General features: G+C 45.4%; 1 protein-coding gene across 1 annotated transcript in view; it reads right to left on the minus strand.

The window, feature by feature from the left end:
- Window positions 1–469: 469 nt before the first annotated feature.
- Window positions 470–13,335, minus strand: part of LOC148442693 (protein ABHD1-like) — a 318,796-nt gene continuing 305,930 nt past the window's right edge. Inside the window, 3 exon segments of the mRNA XM_088463609.1 lie at window positions 470–773; window positions 776–940; window positions 1,034–1,199. Coding sequence (XP_088319735.1) covers window positions 748–773; window positions 776–940; window positions 1,034–1,199 — 357 coding nt within the window. The 3' untranslated portion in view covers window positions 470–747.

The following is a 13,335-nucleotide window of genomic DNA, read 5'->3' on the forward strand; positions in this document are numbered from 1 at the left end:
GTCCTCACCCAGGGCGAGGTTCTCAGTTCCACCCTATTGGCGGATGTCCTCAGCCAGGGCGAGGCTCTCCTCAGTTCCACCCTATTGGCGGATGGCCTCACCCAGGGCGAGGTTCTCCACAGTACCACCCTATTGGCGGATGGCCTCACCCAGGGAGAGGTTCTCCTCAGTCCCACCCTATTGGCGGATCGCCTCACAAAGGGCGAGGTTCTCCTCAGTCCCACCCTACTGGCGTATGTCCTCACCGAGGGCGAGGTTCTCCTCAGTCCCACCCTATTGGCAGTTGTCCTCACCCAGGATCTGTCACAAATTAAGAAAGTGACCTATATGGGTGGAATGCGTTAGAGCGAGATGCCCCTTTGTCAGGACTGCCCACGGGTTACAAATGCCGATCCCAAATATATACAGATACAATTATCCTAGCTGTAGCTACAGGGTATATATTAGTAAGTCAGTGTCTGTGCTTACACTCACTTTTATTCCTACAAAACTTGTACTTGATTAGATAATTATCATGTTATTATAAAACATATGTACAAAAATATTTCAGTGTTATGTTCTCAAACTACTGGTAAAAGACAGGAAAAAGAACCTTGAGAGTCCATTTTGCATGCGGATTTATTCTGCGAGGTTACGTCACCACGGGTTAGCAGCTGGAACTTGCCCTGTGATTGTGGAATGTTGTGAGAGAAGTTGATGAAAATTAGGAGGTATCAATGTTTCCTGTTTCAGGGTTTAATGATTTGGTTAAAGTTTATTTTCTGTAGCTGCCCCAGATCCTCCCAGTGGTGAACCACGGCTCCCGCAAATTGTCTGAAGACACGATCCATGTATCTCTGGTGATTAGGAAAGAGACCTTCCAGGAAGCCTATGTGGCCACCGTGGGCAAGGATGAGCAGAGCCACATGAGGGTTGGTGGAGGCTTCAGCCAGTGGAATCCCTGGGACAGGTTAGAAGAGATTAGAAGACTCTCAGTCACATACAGTAGTGACACCTGAATCCTGCTAGCTGAGGTCCTATAGATGAAACTCACCTTGAAGGGGAGAGAAAGGGTCATCGGCCGCATTGATGCACAGGACTGGGGTCTTGATGTTTCTCAGCTTGTTGTAAGGGCTGGCATGGTGGTAGTAATCATCGCACGACTCATAGCCAAACACCACTGAGGTATAACGTTCATCAAATTCCCGGATGGAGCGAGACTGGAACAAGGCAGAGAATGAGACACATTGACGTGGAATCAGGGGACATGGTCTCGTAATAAGCAGCTAGTTTACTGCCATTTTAATCTAAAATATGAATAACTCTTTTTTTTTTATAAGATCCCTAGAGAACTAGAAGCTCTGGCACCAGCGGTACACAAACAATATATACACAGGTCTAGCCATGTACTATATGGCAAATCAGGTGCCCATGTTATCTCATGCTCGATGGCATTATATAACGTTACAGAGCGCGTTCCCCCCAGCCCCGTGTACTAGAAGCATTATATGATGTTACAGAGTGCGTTCCCCCCCCCAGCCCCGTGTAATAGAAGCATTATATGATGTTACAGAGTGCGTTCCCCCAGCCCCATGTAATAGAAGCATTATATGACGTTACAGAGCGTGTTCCCCCCCAGCCCCGTGTAATAGAAGCATTATATGATGTTACAGAGCGCGTTCCCCCCCCCCCCCAGCCCCGTGTAATAGAAGCATTATATGACGTTACAGAGGGTGTTCCCCCCCAGCCCCGTGTAATAGAAGCATTATATGACGTTACAGAGCGCGTTCCCCCCAGCCCCGTGTAATAGAAGCATTATATGACGTTACAGAGCGTGTTCCCCCCCCAGCCCCGTGTAATAGAAGCATTATATGATGTTACAGAGCGTGTTCCTACCAGCCCCGTGTAATAGAAGCATTATATGATGTTACAGAGTGCGTTCCCCCCCCAGCCCCGTGTAATAGAAGCATTATATGATGTTACAGAGCGCGTTCCCCCCCAGTCCCGTGTAATAGAAGCATTATATGACGCTAGAGAGCGCGTTCCCCCCCAGCCCCGTGTAATAGAAGCATTATATGACGTTACAGAGCGTGTTCCCCCCCCCAGCCCCGTGTACTAGAAGCATTATATGACGTTACAGAGCGCGTTTCCCCTCAGCCCCGTGTACTAGAAGCATTATATGACGTTACAGAGGGTGTTCCCCCCCAGCCCCGTGTAATAGAAGCATTATATGACGTTACAGAGCACGTTCCCCCCAGCCCCGTGTAATAGAAGCATTATATGACGTTACAGAGCGTGTTCCCCCCCCCAGCCCCGTGTACTAGAAGCATTATATGACGTTACAGAGCGCGTTTCCCCTCAGCCCCGTGTACTAGAAGCATTATATGACGTTACAGAGCGTGTTCCCCCCCAGCCCCGTGTAATAGAAGCATTATATGACGTTACAGAGCGCGTTTCCCCCCAGCCCCGTGTAATAGAAGCATTATATGATGTTACAGAGCGTGTTCCCCCCCCCAGCCCCGTGTAATAGAAGCATTATATGACGTTACAGAGGGTGTTCCCCCCCAGCCCCGTGTAATAGAAGCATTATATGACGTTACAGAGCGTGTTCCCCCCAGCCCCGTGTAATAGAAGCATTATATGACGTTACAGAGCGTGTTCCCCCCCCAGCCCCGTGTACTAGAAGCATTATATGATGTTACAGAGCATGTTCCCCCCCAGCCTCATGTACTAGAAGCATTATATGACATTACAGAGCGTGTACCCCCCCAGCCCCGTGTAATAGAAGCCATTATATGACGTTACAGAGCGCGTTGCCCCCAGCCCCGTGTAATAGAAGCCATTATATGACATTAGAGCGTGTTCCCCCCCAGCCCTGTGTACTAGAAGCATTATATGACATTACAGAGCGTGTTCCCCCCCAGCCCCGTGTACTAGAAGCATTATATGATGTTACAGAGCGTGTCCCCCCCCCAGCCCCGTGTAATAGAAGCATTATATGACGTTACAGAGCGTGTTCCCCCCCAGCCCCGTGTAATAGAAGCATTATATGACATTACAGAGCATGTTCCCCCTCCCCAGCCCCGTGTAATAGAAGCATTATATGACATTACAGAGTGCGTTCCCCCCCCAGCCCCATGTAATAGAAGCATTATATGACATTACAGAGCGTGTTCCCCCCCAGCCCCGTGTAATAGAAGCATTATATGACGTTACAGAGCGTGTTCCCCCCAGCCCCGTGTACTAGAAGCATTATATGATGTTACAGAGCGTGTTCCCCCCCAGCCCTGTGTACTAGAAGCATTATATGATGTTACAGAGCGTGTTCCCCCCCAGCCCCATGTACTAGAAGCATTATATGATGTTACAGAGCGTGTTCCCCCCCAGCCCCGTGTGCTAGAAGCATTATATGATGTTACAGAGCGTGTTCCCCCCCAGCCCCATGTAATAGAAGCATTATATGACGTTACAGGGCGTGTTCCCCCCCCAGCCCCGTGTAATAGAAGCATTATATGATGTTACAGAGCGTGTTCCCCCCCAGCCCCGTGTAATAGAAGCATTATATGACGTTACAGAGCGTGTTCCCCCCCAGCCCCATGTAATAGAAGCATTATATGATGTTACAGAGTGCGTTCCCCCCAGCCCCGTGTAATAGAAGCATTATATGATGTTACAGAGCATGTTCCCCCCCAGCCCCGTGTAATAGAAGCATTATATGTTACAGAGTGTGTTCCCCCCAGCCCCGTGTAATAGAAGCATTATATGACGTTACAAGGTGTGTTCCCCCCCCCAGCCCCGTGTAATAGAAGCATTATATGACGTTACAGAGCGCATTCCCCCCAGCCCTGTGTACTAGAAGCATTATATGATGTTACAGAGCGCGTTCCCCCCAGCCCCGTGTAATAGAAGCATTATATGACGTTACAGAGCGCGTTCCCCCCAGCCATGTGTACTAGAAGCATTATATGATGTTACAGAGCGCGTTCCCCCCAGCCCCGTGTAATAGAAGCATTATATGATGTTACAGAGTGCGTTCCCCCCCCAGCCCCGTGTAATAGAAGCATTATATGATGTTACAGAGCGCGTTCCCCCCAGCCCCGTGTAATAGAAGCATTATATGATGTTACAGAGCGTGTTCCCCCCCCCAGCCCCGTGTAATAGAAGCATTATATGACGTTACAGAGGGTGTTCCCCCCCAGCCCCGTGTAATAGAAGCATTATATGACGTTACAGAGCGTGTTCCCCCCAGCCCCGTGTAATAGAAGCATTATATGACGTTACAGAGCGTGTTCCCCCCCCAGCCCCGTGTACTAGAAGCATTATATGATGTTACAGAGCGTGTTCCCCCCCAGCCTCATGTACTAGAAGCATTATATGACATTACAGAGCGTGTACCCCCCCAGCCCCGTGTAATAGAAGCCATTATATGACGTTACAGAGCGCGTTGCCCCCAGCCCCGTGTAATAGAAGCCATTATATGACATCAGAGCGTGTTCCCCCCCAGCCCTGTGTACTAGAAGCATTATATGACATTACAGAGCGTGTTCCCCCCCAGCCCCGTGTACTAGAAGCATTATATGATGTTACAGAGCGTGTCCCCCCCCAGCCCCGTGTAATAGAAGCATTATATGACGTTACAGAGCGTGTTCCCCCCCAGCCCCGTGTAATAGAAGCATTATATGACATTACAGAGCATGTTCCCCCTCCCCAGCCCCGTGTAATAGAAGCATTATATGACGTTACAGAGTGCGTTCCCCCCCCAGCCCCATGTAATAGAAGCATTATATGACATTACAGAGCGTGTTCCCCCCCAGCCCCGTGTAATAGAAGCATTATATGACGTTACAGAGCGTGTTCCCCCCAGCCCCGTGTACTAGAAGCATTATATGATGTTACAGAGCGTGTTCCCCCCCAGCCCTGTGTACTAGAAGCATTATATGATGTTACAGAGCGTGTTCCCCCCCAGCCCCATGTACTAGAAGCATTATATGATGTTACAGAGCGTGTTCCCCCCCAGCCCCGTGTGCTAGAAGCATTATATGATGTTACAGAGCGTGTTCCCCCCCAGCCCCATGTAATAGAAGCATTATATGACGTTACAGGGCGTGTTCCCCCCCCAGCCCCGTGTAATAGAAGCATTATATGATGTTACAGAGCGTGTTCCCCCCCAGCCCCGTGTAATAGAAGCATTATATGACGTTACAGAGCGTGTTCCCCCCCAGCCCCATGTAATAGAAGCATTATATGATGTTACAGAGTGCGTTCCCCCCAGCCCCGTGTAATAGAAGCATTATATGATGTTACAGAGCATGTTCCCCCCCAGCCCCGTGTAATAGAAGCATTATATGTTACAGAGTGTGTTCCCCCCAGCCCCGTGTAATAGAAGCATTATATGACGTTACAAGGTGTGTTCCCCCCCCAGCCCCGTGTAATAGAAGCATTATATGACGTTACAGAGCGCGTTCCCCCCAGCCCTGTGTACTAGAAGCATTATATGATGTTACAGAGCGCGTTCCCCCCAGCCCCGTGTAATAGAAGCATTATATGACGTTACAGAGCGCGTTCCCCCCAGCCATGTGTACTAGAAGCATTATATGATGTTACAGAGCGCGTTCCCCCCAGCCCCGTGTAATAGAAGCATTATATGATGTTACAGAGTGCGTTCCCCCCCCAGCCCCATGTAATAGAAGCATTATATGATGTTACAGAGCGCGTTCCCCCCAGCTCCGTGTAATAGAAGCATTATATGATGTTACAGAGCGTGTTCCCCCCCAGCCCCATGTGCTAGAAGCATTATATGACGTTACAGAGCGTGTTCCCCCCCCAGCCCCGTGTGCTTGAAGCATTATATGACGTTACAGGGCGTGTTCCCCCCCCAGCCCCGTGTACTAGAAGCATTATATGACTTTACAGAGAAAAGACCTCTTACACAGACAAATGACAGTAATATTCCATCTGACTGGAGACAATGATATAGGAGGCGTCCAGCCATTACCAAAAACAAGAGCACAACAGTGTCCTTGGCACAAAAATATAAATAGTTCTTAATTAATAATAAAATATATAAAAATAAGCCAATAAATTAAATAAAAAAAACATCTAGTGAGTAATAGTAGGAGTCTTAGGGGTATATACAGTGTTATTTTTCGGGGAGGGACAACCCCCGATACATATTCTGACTCTCCACGAGCGCTGGAGCAATTCATCATTACTTCGGCATGAACATGGCTGCTCCATAGAATAGTCTCTCTCTGCGAATCTTGGGAGTCAGACTCACACAGGCACACAAAGCCCCGGGCGTCTAGCGCAGGAGCCGGACAGAACCCTCTTACTAAGTTTCTACAAAAGTAGGTGAACATTTATATGATGATGAATATGGCCCTTAGAGGCCAAAGATATCTCTAATAGACAAGAAGTAACCAACCTGCGCATCACTATATCAGAAATCTCTAAATTGTCACAGAGAGAACTTCTGCATAATTCTGTTTGTGTTTTACCTGCGGACATGTTACAGATAATGATCCCTCTCTGAGCACTAGGGCCAGCATAGGAGTGGTCTCATTCAAAGGATAGAATTACTGCCGACCTTGTGAAGACTGGCATATCGTATGGCCGCTACCCACACCAGCACTGCTACAGCGTGGATACAAATATACAACATTTAAAGTGGTACTCTCTACCCCGTTACATCACCACAGCACCTTCTCTAGGACTCTCTACCCCGTTACATCACCACAGAACCTTCTCTAGGACTGTCTACCCTACTCCATCACCACAGCACCTTCTCTAGGGGACTCTACCCCACTCCATCACCACAGCACCTTCTCTAGGATGCTCTACGTTGCCCCATCACACTACATCACCTTCTCTTGGACTGTCTACCTCACTCCATCACACTACATCACCACAGCACCTTCTCTAGGACTCTCTACCCCACTACATCAGGCTGTATTATTAGAACGCCTTCTCTGGGACTATGAGAATAATTCTGCAGCCATGTTACATAGAAACATAGAATTTGTCGGCAGATAAGAACCACTAGTCTGCCCCTTTTCATGTATCCTTTAGGCAACTTCAACCCTATTTGCTCCTTAGGTCTCAAGGATAGTCTTATGCCTATCCCAAGCGTGTTTAAATTGTTCCACCATTTTAGCTCCAACCACACCTGATGGAGGCTACTCCACTTATCCACTACCCTTTCTGTGAAGTAATTTTTCCACAAATTTCCTCTGAGCCTCCCTCCCCCCAGTGTCAGTGCATGTCCTCTTGTTCTTGTACATCTCTTCCTATGAAGAATGCTTCCCTCCTGTCCCTTGTTAGAAACCCTTTATATATTTGAATGTTTCTATCATGTCCCCCCTTTCCCTTCTCTGCTCCAAACTATACATATAAGATATTTTAGTCTTTCTTGGTACATTTTGTGGTGTAGACCTTGCACCATTTTAGTTGCCCTTCTTTGTACCATCTCTAATGTAATAATATCCTTCTGGAGATATGGCCTCCAGAACTGAACACAGTATTGGAGATGAGGACGTACCAATGACCTATACAGTGGTATTATCACTTCTTTCTTTCTGCTACTGATTCCTCTCCCTATGTACCAAGCATCTGACTGGCCTTCCTCATTGCTTTGGTGCATTGCTTGCCTTTTTGTCACCTGAGATAGTGACTCCTAGATCCCTTTCCTCCTCAGTAGTTACCAGTATAGTGCCCTTAATACTATATTTATCCTTTATGTCACCTGAGATAGTGACTCCTAGATCCCTCTCCTCCTCAGTAGTTACCAGTATAGTGCCATTAATACTATATTTAGCCTTTATGTCACCTGAGATAGTGACTCCTAGATCCCTCTCCTCCTCAGTAGTTACCAGTATAGTGCCATTAATACTATATTTAGCCTTTATGTCACCTGAGATAGTGACTCCTAGATCCCTCTCCTCCTCAGTAGTTACCAGTATAGTGCCATTAATACTATATTTAGCCTTTATGTCACCTGAGATAGTGACTCCTAGATCCCTCTCCTCCTCAGTAGTTACCAGTATAGTGCCATTAATACTATATTTAGCCTTTATGTCACCTGAGATAGTGACTCCTAGATCCCTCTCCTCCTCAGTAGTTACCAGTATAGTGCCATTAATACTATATTTAGCCTTTATGTCACCTGAGATAGTGACTCCTAGATCCCTCTCCTCCTCAGTAGTTACCAGTATAGTGCCATTAATACTATACTTAGCCTTTATGTCACCTGAAATAGTGACTCCTAGATCCCTTTCCTCCTCAGTAGTTACCAGTATAGTGCCATAAATACTATATTTAGCCTTTGTCACCAGAGATAGTGACTCCTAGATCCCTTTCCTCCTCAGTAGTTACCAGTATAGTGCCATTAATACTATATTTAGCCTTTTTGTCACCTGAGATAGTGACTCCTAGATCCCTTTCCTCCTCAGTAGTTACCAGTATAGTGACATTAATACTATATTTAGCCTTTATGTCACCTGAAATAGTGACTCCTAGATCCCTCTCCTCCTCAGTAGTTCCCAGTATAGTGCCATTAATACTATATTTAGCCTTTATGTCACCTGAGATAGTGACTCCTAGATCCCTTTCCTCAGTAGTTACCAGTATAGTGCCATTAATACTATATTTAGCCTTTAAGTCATCTGAAATGGTGACTCCTAAATCCCTTTCCTCCTCAGTATTTTCTATTATAGTGTCCTTGATACTATATTTAGCCTTTGGATTTTTGAGACCCAAGTGCATGATTTAGCATTTTTTGGCATTAAACTGTAGTTGCCACGTTCTTGACCATTCCTGTAGTCTACCTAGATCATCAATCATTTGTGTTACCCCTCCTGGTGTGTCTGCCCTGTTGCATACCTTTGTGTCATCTGCAGAAAGGCATAGTTTCCCTTCAATACCATTTGCAATGTCACAAATAAAGATATTACAAAGCACTGATCCCAGTACAGATCCCTGAGGTTCTCCACTGGTAACATTTCCCTCCTGTGAATACACTCCGATTACAACAACTCTCTGTTTCCTATCCTGCAGCCATTATCTGATCCATTCAACAGTCATAGAATCCAATCCCATGCTTTCCAGTTTATTTAAGAGTCTGCGATGTGGAACAGTGTAAAAGCCTTACTAAAGTCTAGATAAGCTATATATATGCCCCCCCTTTATCTATTTCCTTAGTCACCCAGTCAAAAAAGTCAGTAAGATTTGTGTGACATGATCTCCCCCAGTAAATCCATGCTGTTTGGGGTCCTGTAAATTGTTGGATTTGAGATAATCTACGACTCTTTCTTGTAATACTGTTTCGATAATTTCCCAACTACTGATGTAAGGTCACTGGTCTGTAGTCACTGGTCTGTAGTCACTGGTCGGAAGTTACTGGCCTCTTCTTTGCTGCCACTTTTGAACAGTGATATTACATTTGCCCTTTTCCAGTCCTCTGGAATCACTCCTGATACTAGTGACTGGTTGAATAATTATGTTAATGGTGTTACCAGCGGGATGCAATCGGGAAACCAGCTGACGTGATCCCGACAGCCGACTTCCTGACTGCTTTATCCCAGCATGGGTTAAATGACATGCGTCTACATCTAGACACCTGTCATTTTCCTGACGCCGGGCACCACGAGTGGACAGCCGCGGGGGGAGGTAGGGTTAGGTTTAGCGCACCCGGAGGGGGATTTAGGATTAGGCACCCCCCGGGAGGGTTAGGCTAGGGGGAGGGTGGGTTAGGGTTAGGCACCCCCGGGGGGAGGTTTGGGTTAGGCTCCCCCTGGGGGACTTAGGTTTAGGCAGTGGGGAAGGGGGGGGTTATGCACTTACAGGGGGGATTAGGGTTAGGCACTTGGGGGGGAGGTTAGGGTTAGCCACCCCTAAGGAGGGTTAGGGTTAGGGGGGTTAGTTTAGGTTAGTATTTACTTAACTGTGAATGATCAGGATTTCCAGCACCATGCAGCTGGCGGTATTTCATACTGATTCCTTACCAGCACCCTTTAAGCTCTTTTAGTATCCTCGGATGAATCCCATCTGGCCCCATTGATTTATCCACTGTCAGATTAGAGAGTTCTGTTAGGACCCTCTCCTCAGTAAATGTACTTTCATGTTCCTCATTTCTATGAACACCTCTACAACATAACTGTGGCCCCTTCCCCTCTTTTTCTGTAGTGAATACTGAACAAAAATAATGATTTAGATGATCTGCTATTTCTTTGTCTCCCTGGATCATGTACTCTCTGTCCTAAGTCTTATTATTCCTCCATGTGACTTCCGCCTTTCACTTATGTACTAAAAAAGAGTTTTGATCCCTTTATCTACTGACTGGGCCATTTTCTCCTCAGCTTCTGCCTTTACAGCCTAATCGCCTTCTTAGCCTCCTTCCTCCTGGTAAGATACGCCTCTGTCGTTATTATTTTGTCTGCTTATATTTCCTAAAAGCCATCTTTTTAATGTCACATTAGTTGATACATGTTTTGTAAACCACACTGACTTCCTTTTCCTGTGCTTTTCCTAACCCTATTAATACAAAGGTCTGTAGCCTCCAGTATAGCATTTTTTATTATTTCCCACCTCTCCTGCTCTCCTTCCAAGGTCCTCCAATCTGCCGCTGACTCGGTAACACATCTCCCCATCTCTGCACAGTCAGCCTTCCTAATATATAACACTATTGTTTGTGTATGGCATGAATTGGACCCTGTCTTTACACTAAACCATAATGCTTGGTGATCACTGGATCCCAGGTTCTCACCCACATTTACATCCGATATTCTGTCACAATTTGTGAGTAACAAGTCCAGAATAGCATTTTTGTGAGTGGGCTCCCTCACCAATTGTTTGAGAGATGCTCCCTGAAGAGAATTTAGAAAGTGGCCACTTCTAGAGAAACTTGCAGCAGACACCTCCCAGCTTATATCAGGTAAATTAAAGTCTCCCATGATTATGACCTCTCCTTTTAAAGCCATTCTAGTAATGTCCTGCAATAGGTACTTATCCAGTTCATGTCCCTGTCCAGGTGGTCTATAGATCATCCCAGTACGAATTATGTGCTTGTCCCCCGTTTCTATGGTCACCCAAAGGGCCTCAGTTGTTGCTTCAACATTTTGTATTATAGCAGCATTTATGCTGTTTTCCACATACATAGCTACTCCTCCTCCAATCCTGCCCATTCTGTCCTTTCTAAATAGATAATATATCCCGGTATGGCTATGTCCCAGTCATGATTTTCATTACACCATGCCTCTAATTGCTGCAATATCTAGTTCATCCCTTGTCATTATTGCAATTAGTTCAGAGATGTTATCAGCTATGCTCCTGGCATTTGCACACATCGCTATAAGAGTTTTTCTTGTGCATCTATTTTTCAGAGACATGGTTACACAGTATATTACAAATGACAATGGTCAAGATGATTGTTGGTATTACCTGGTCTCAGATGTTTTTCCAATGTTTTTTAACTGTTATTTAAAAGGTTTCTACACTTTGTGAATTTCTGACCCCAGATAACTGCCCCCCAGATAACTGCCCCCATAACTGCCCCCATAACTGCATGCAAAGATAAAGTAGGTCTGATGAATACAGGCTACAGCTGAGGCCACATGACCATCTAATGACAGGAGATGGATGATCCCATGTAAAGTAAACACTAGGTCATAAATGATACTTCACTGACCAACATCTTCAGCCGGCAAAACCAATGACAAGCATGTACAATATTATACACATAGTTATAAATACACAGTTTGCATTAGTGCAAATATAGATTAGGAGTTCTAGTTTGCAGGATGGCAAATAAAATCTCATACAGTCAGGTGCATAAATATTGGGACAGTGACAGAATTCTCATATTTTGGCCTCTAGTCACCACCACAATGGCTTTGAAATGAAACAAACAAGATTTGCTTTACCTGCAGACTTTCAGATTTAATTTGAGGGTAATTACATCCAAATCAGGTGAACGGTGTAGGAATTACAACGGTTTCTATATGTGCCTCCCACTTTTTAAGGGGGCAAAAGTAATGGGACTATCAACTCAAAAGCTATTTCATGGACAGGTGTGGGCTATTCCCTCGTTATTTCATTATCTATAAGCAGGTAAAAGGTCTGGAGTTGATTCTAGATGTGACCTTTGCATTTGGAATCAGTTGCTGTCGACTCTCAATATGAGATCCAAAGAGCTGTCACTATCAGTGAAGCCATCATTAGGCTGAAAAATCAAAACAAACCCATCAGAGAGATAGCAAAAACATTAGGTATGGCCAAATCAACTGTTTGGAACATTCTTAAAAAGAAAGAACACACCGGAGAGCTCAGCAACACCAAAAGACCTGGAAGACCACAGAAAACAACTGTGGTGGATGACAGAAGAATTATATCCCTGGTGAAGGAAAACCCCTTCACAACAGTTGGCCAAATCAAGAACACTCTCCAGGAGGTAGGTATATATGTGTCAAAGTCAACAATCAAGATAAGACTTCACAAGAGTGAATATAGAGGGTTCACCACAAGATGCAAACCGTTGGTTAGCCACAAAAACAGGAAGACCAGATTAGAGTTTGCCAAAAACATCTAAAAAAGCCATTACAGTTCTGGAACAACATCCTATGGACAGATGAGACAAAGATCAACTTGTACCAGAGTGATGGGAAGAGAAGAGTATGGAGAAGGAAAGGAACTGCTCATGTTCCAAAACATACCACCTCATCAGTGAAGCATGGTGGTGGTAGTGTCATGGCGTGGGCATGTATGGCTGCCAATGGAAATGGTTCCCTTGTATTTATTGATGATGTGACTGTTGACAAAAGCAGCAGAATGAATTCTGAAGTGTTTCGGGCAATATTATATGCTCATATTCAGTCAAATGCTTCAGAACTCATTGGACGGCACTTCACAGTGCAGATGGACAATGACCCAAAGCATACTGCAAAAGCAACCAAAGAGTTTTTTAAGGCTAAAAAGTGGAATGTTATGCAATGGCCAAGTCAATCCCCTGACCTGAATCCGATTGAGCATGCATTTCACTTGATGAAGACAAAACTGAAGGGAAAATGCCCCAAAAACAAGCAGGAACTGAAGACATTTGCAGTAGAGGACTGGCAGAGCATCACCAGGGATGAAACCCAGCGTCTGGTGATGTCTATGCGTTCCAGACTTCAGGCTGTAATTGCCTGCAAAGGATTTGAAACAAAGTATTAAAAAGTGAAAGTTAGATTTAGGATTGTTTAGTTTGTCCCATTACTTTTGGCCCCTTAAAAAGTGGGAGGCACATATAGAAGCCGTTGTAATTCCTACACCGTTCACCTGATTTGGATGTAATTACCCTCAAATTAAATCTGAAAGTCTGCAGGT

Source organism: Taudactylus pleione, unplaced genomic scaffold (assembly GCF_031769625.1).
Source record: "Taudactylus pleione unplaced genomic scaffold, aTauple2 ptg001416l, whole genome shotgun sequence".
Classification (NCBI taxonomy): domain Eukaryota; kingdom Metazoa; phylum Chordata; class Amphibia; order Anura; family Myobatrachidae; genus Taudactylus; species Taudactylus pleione.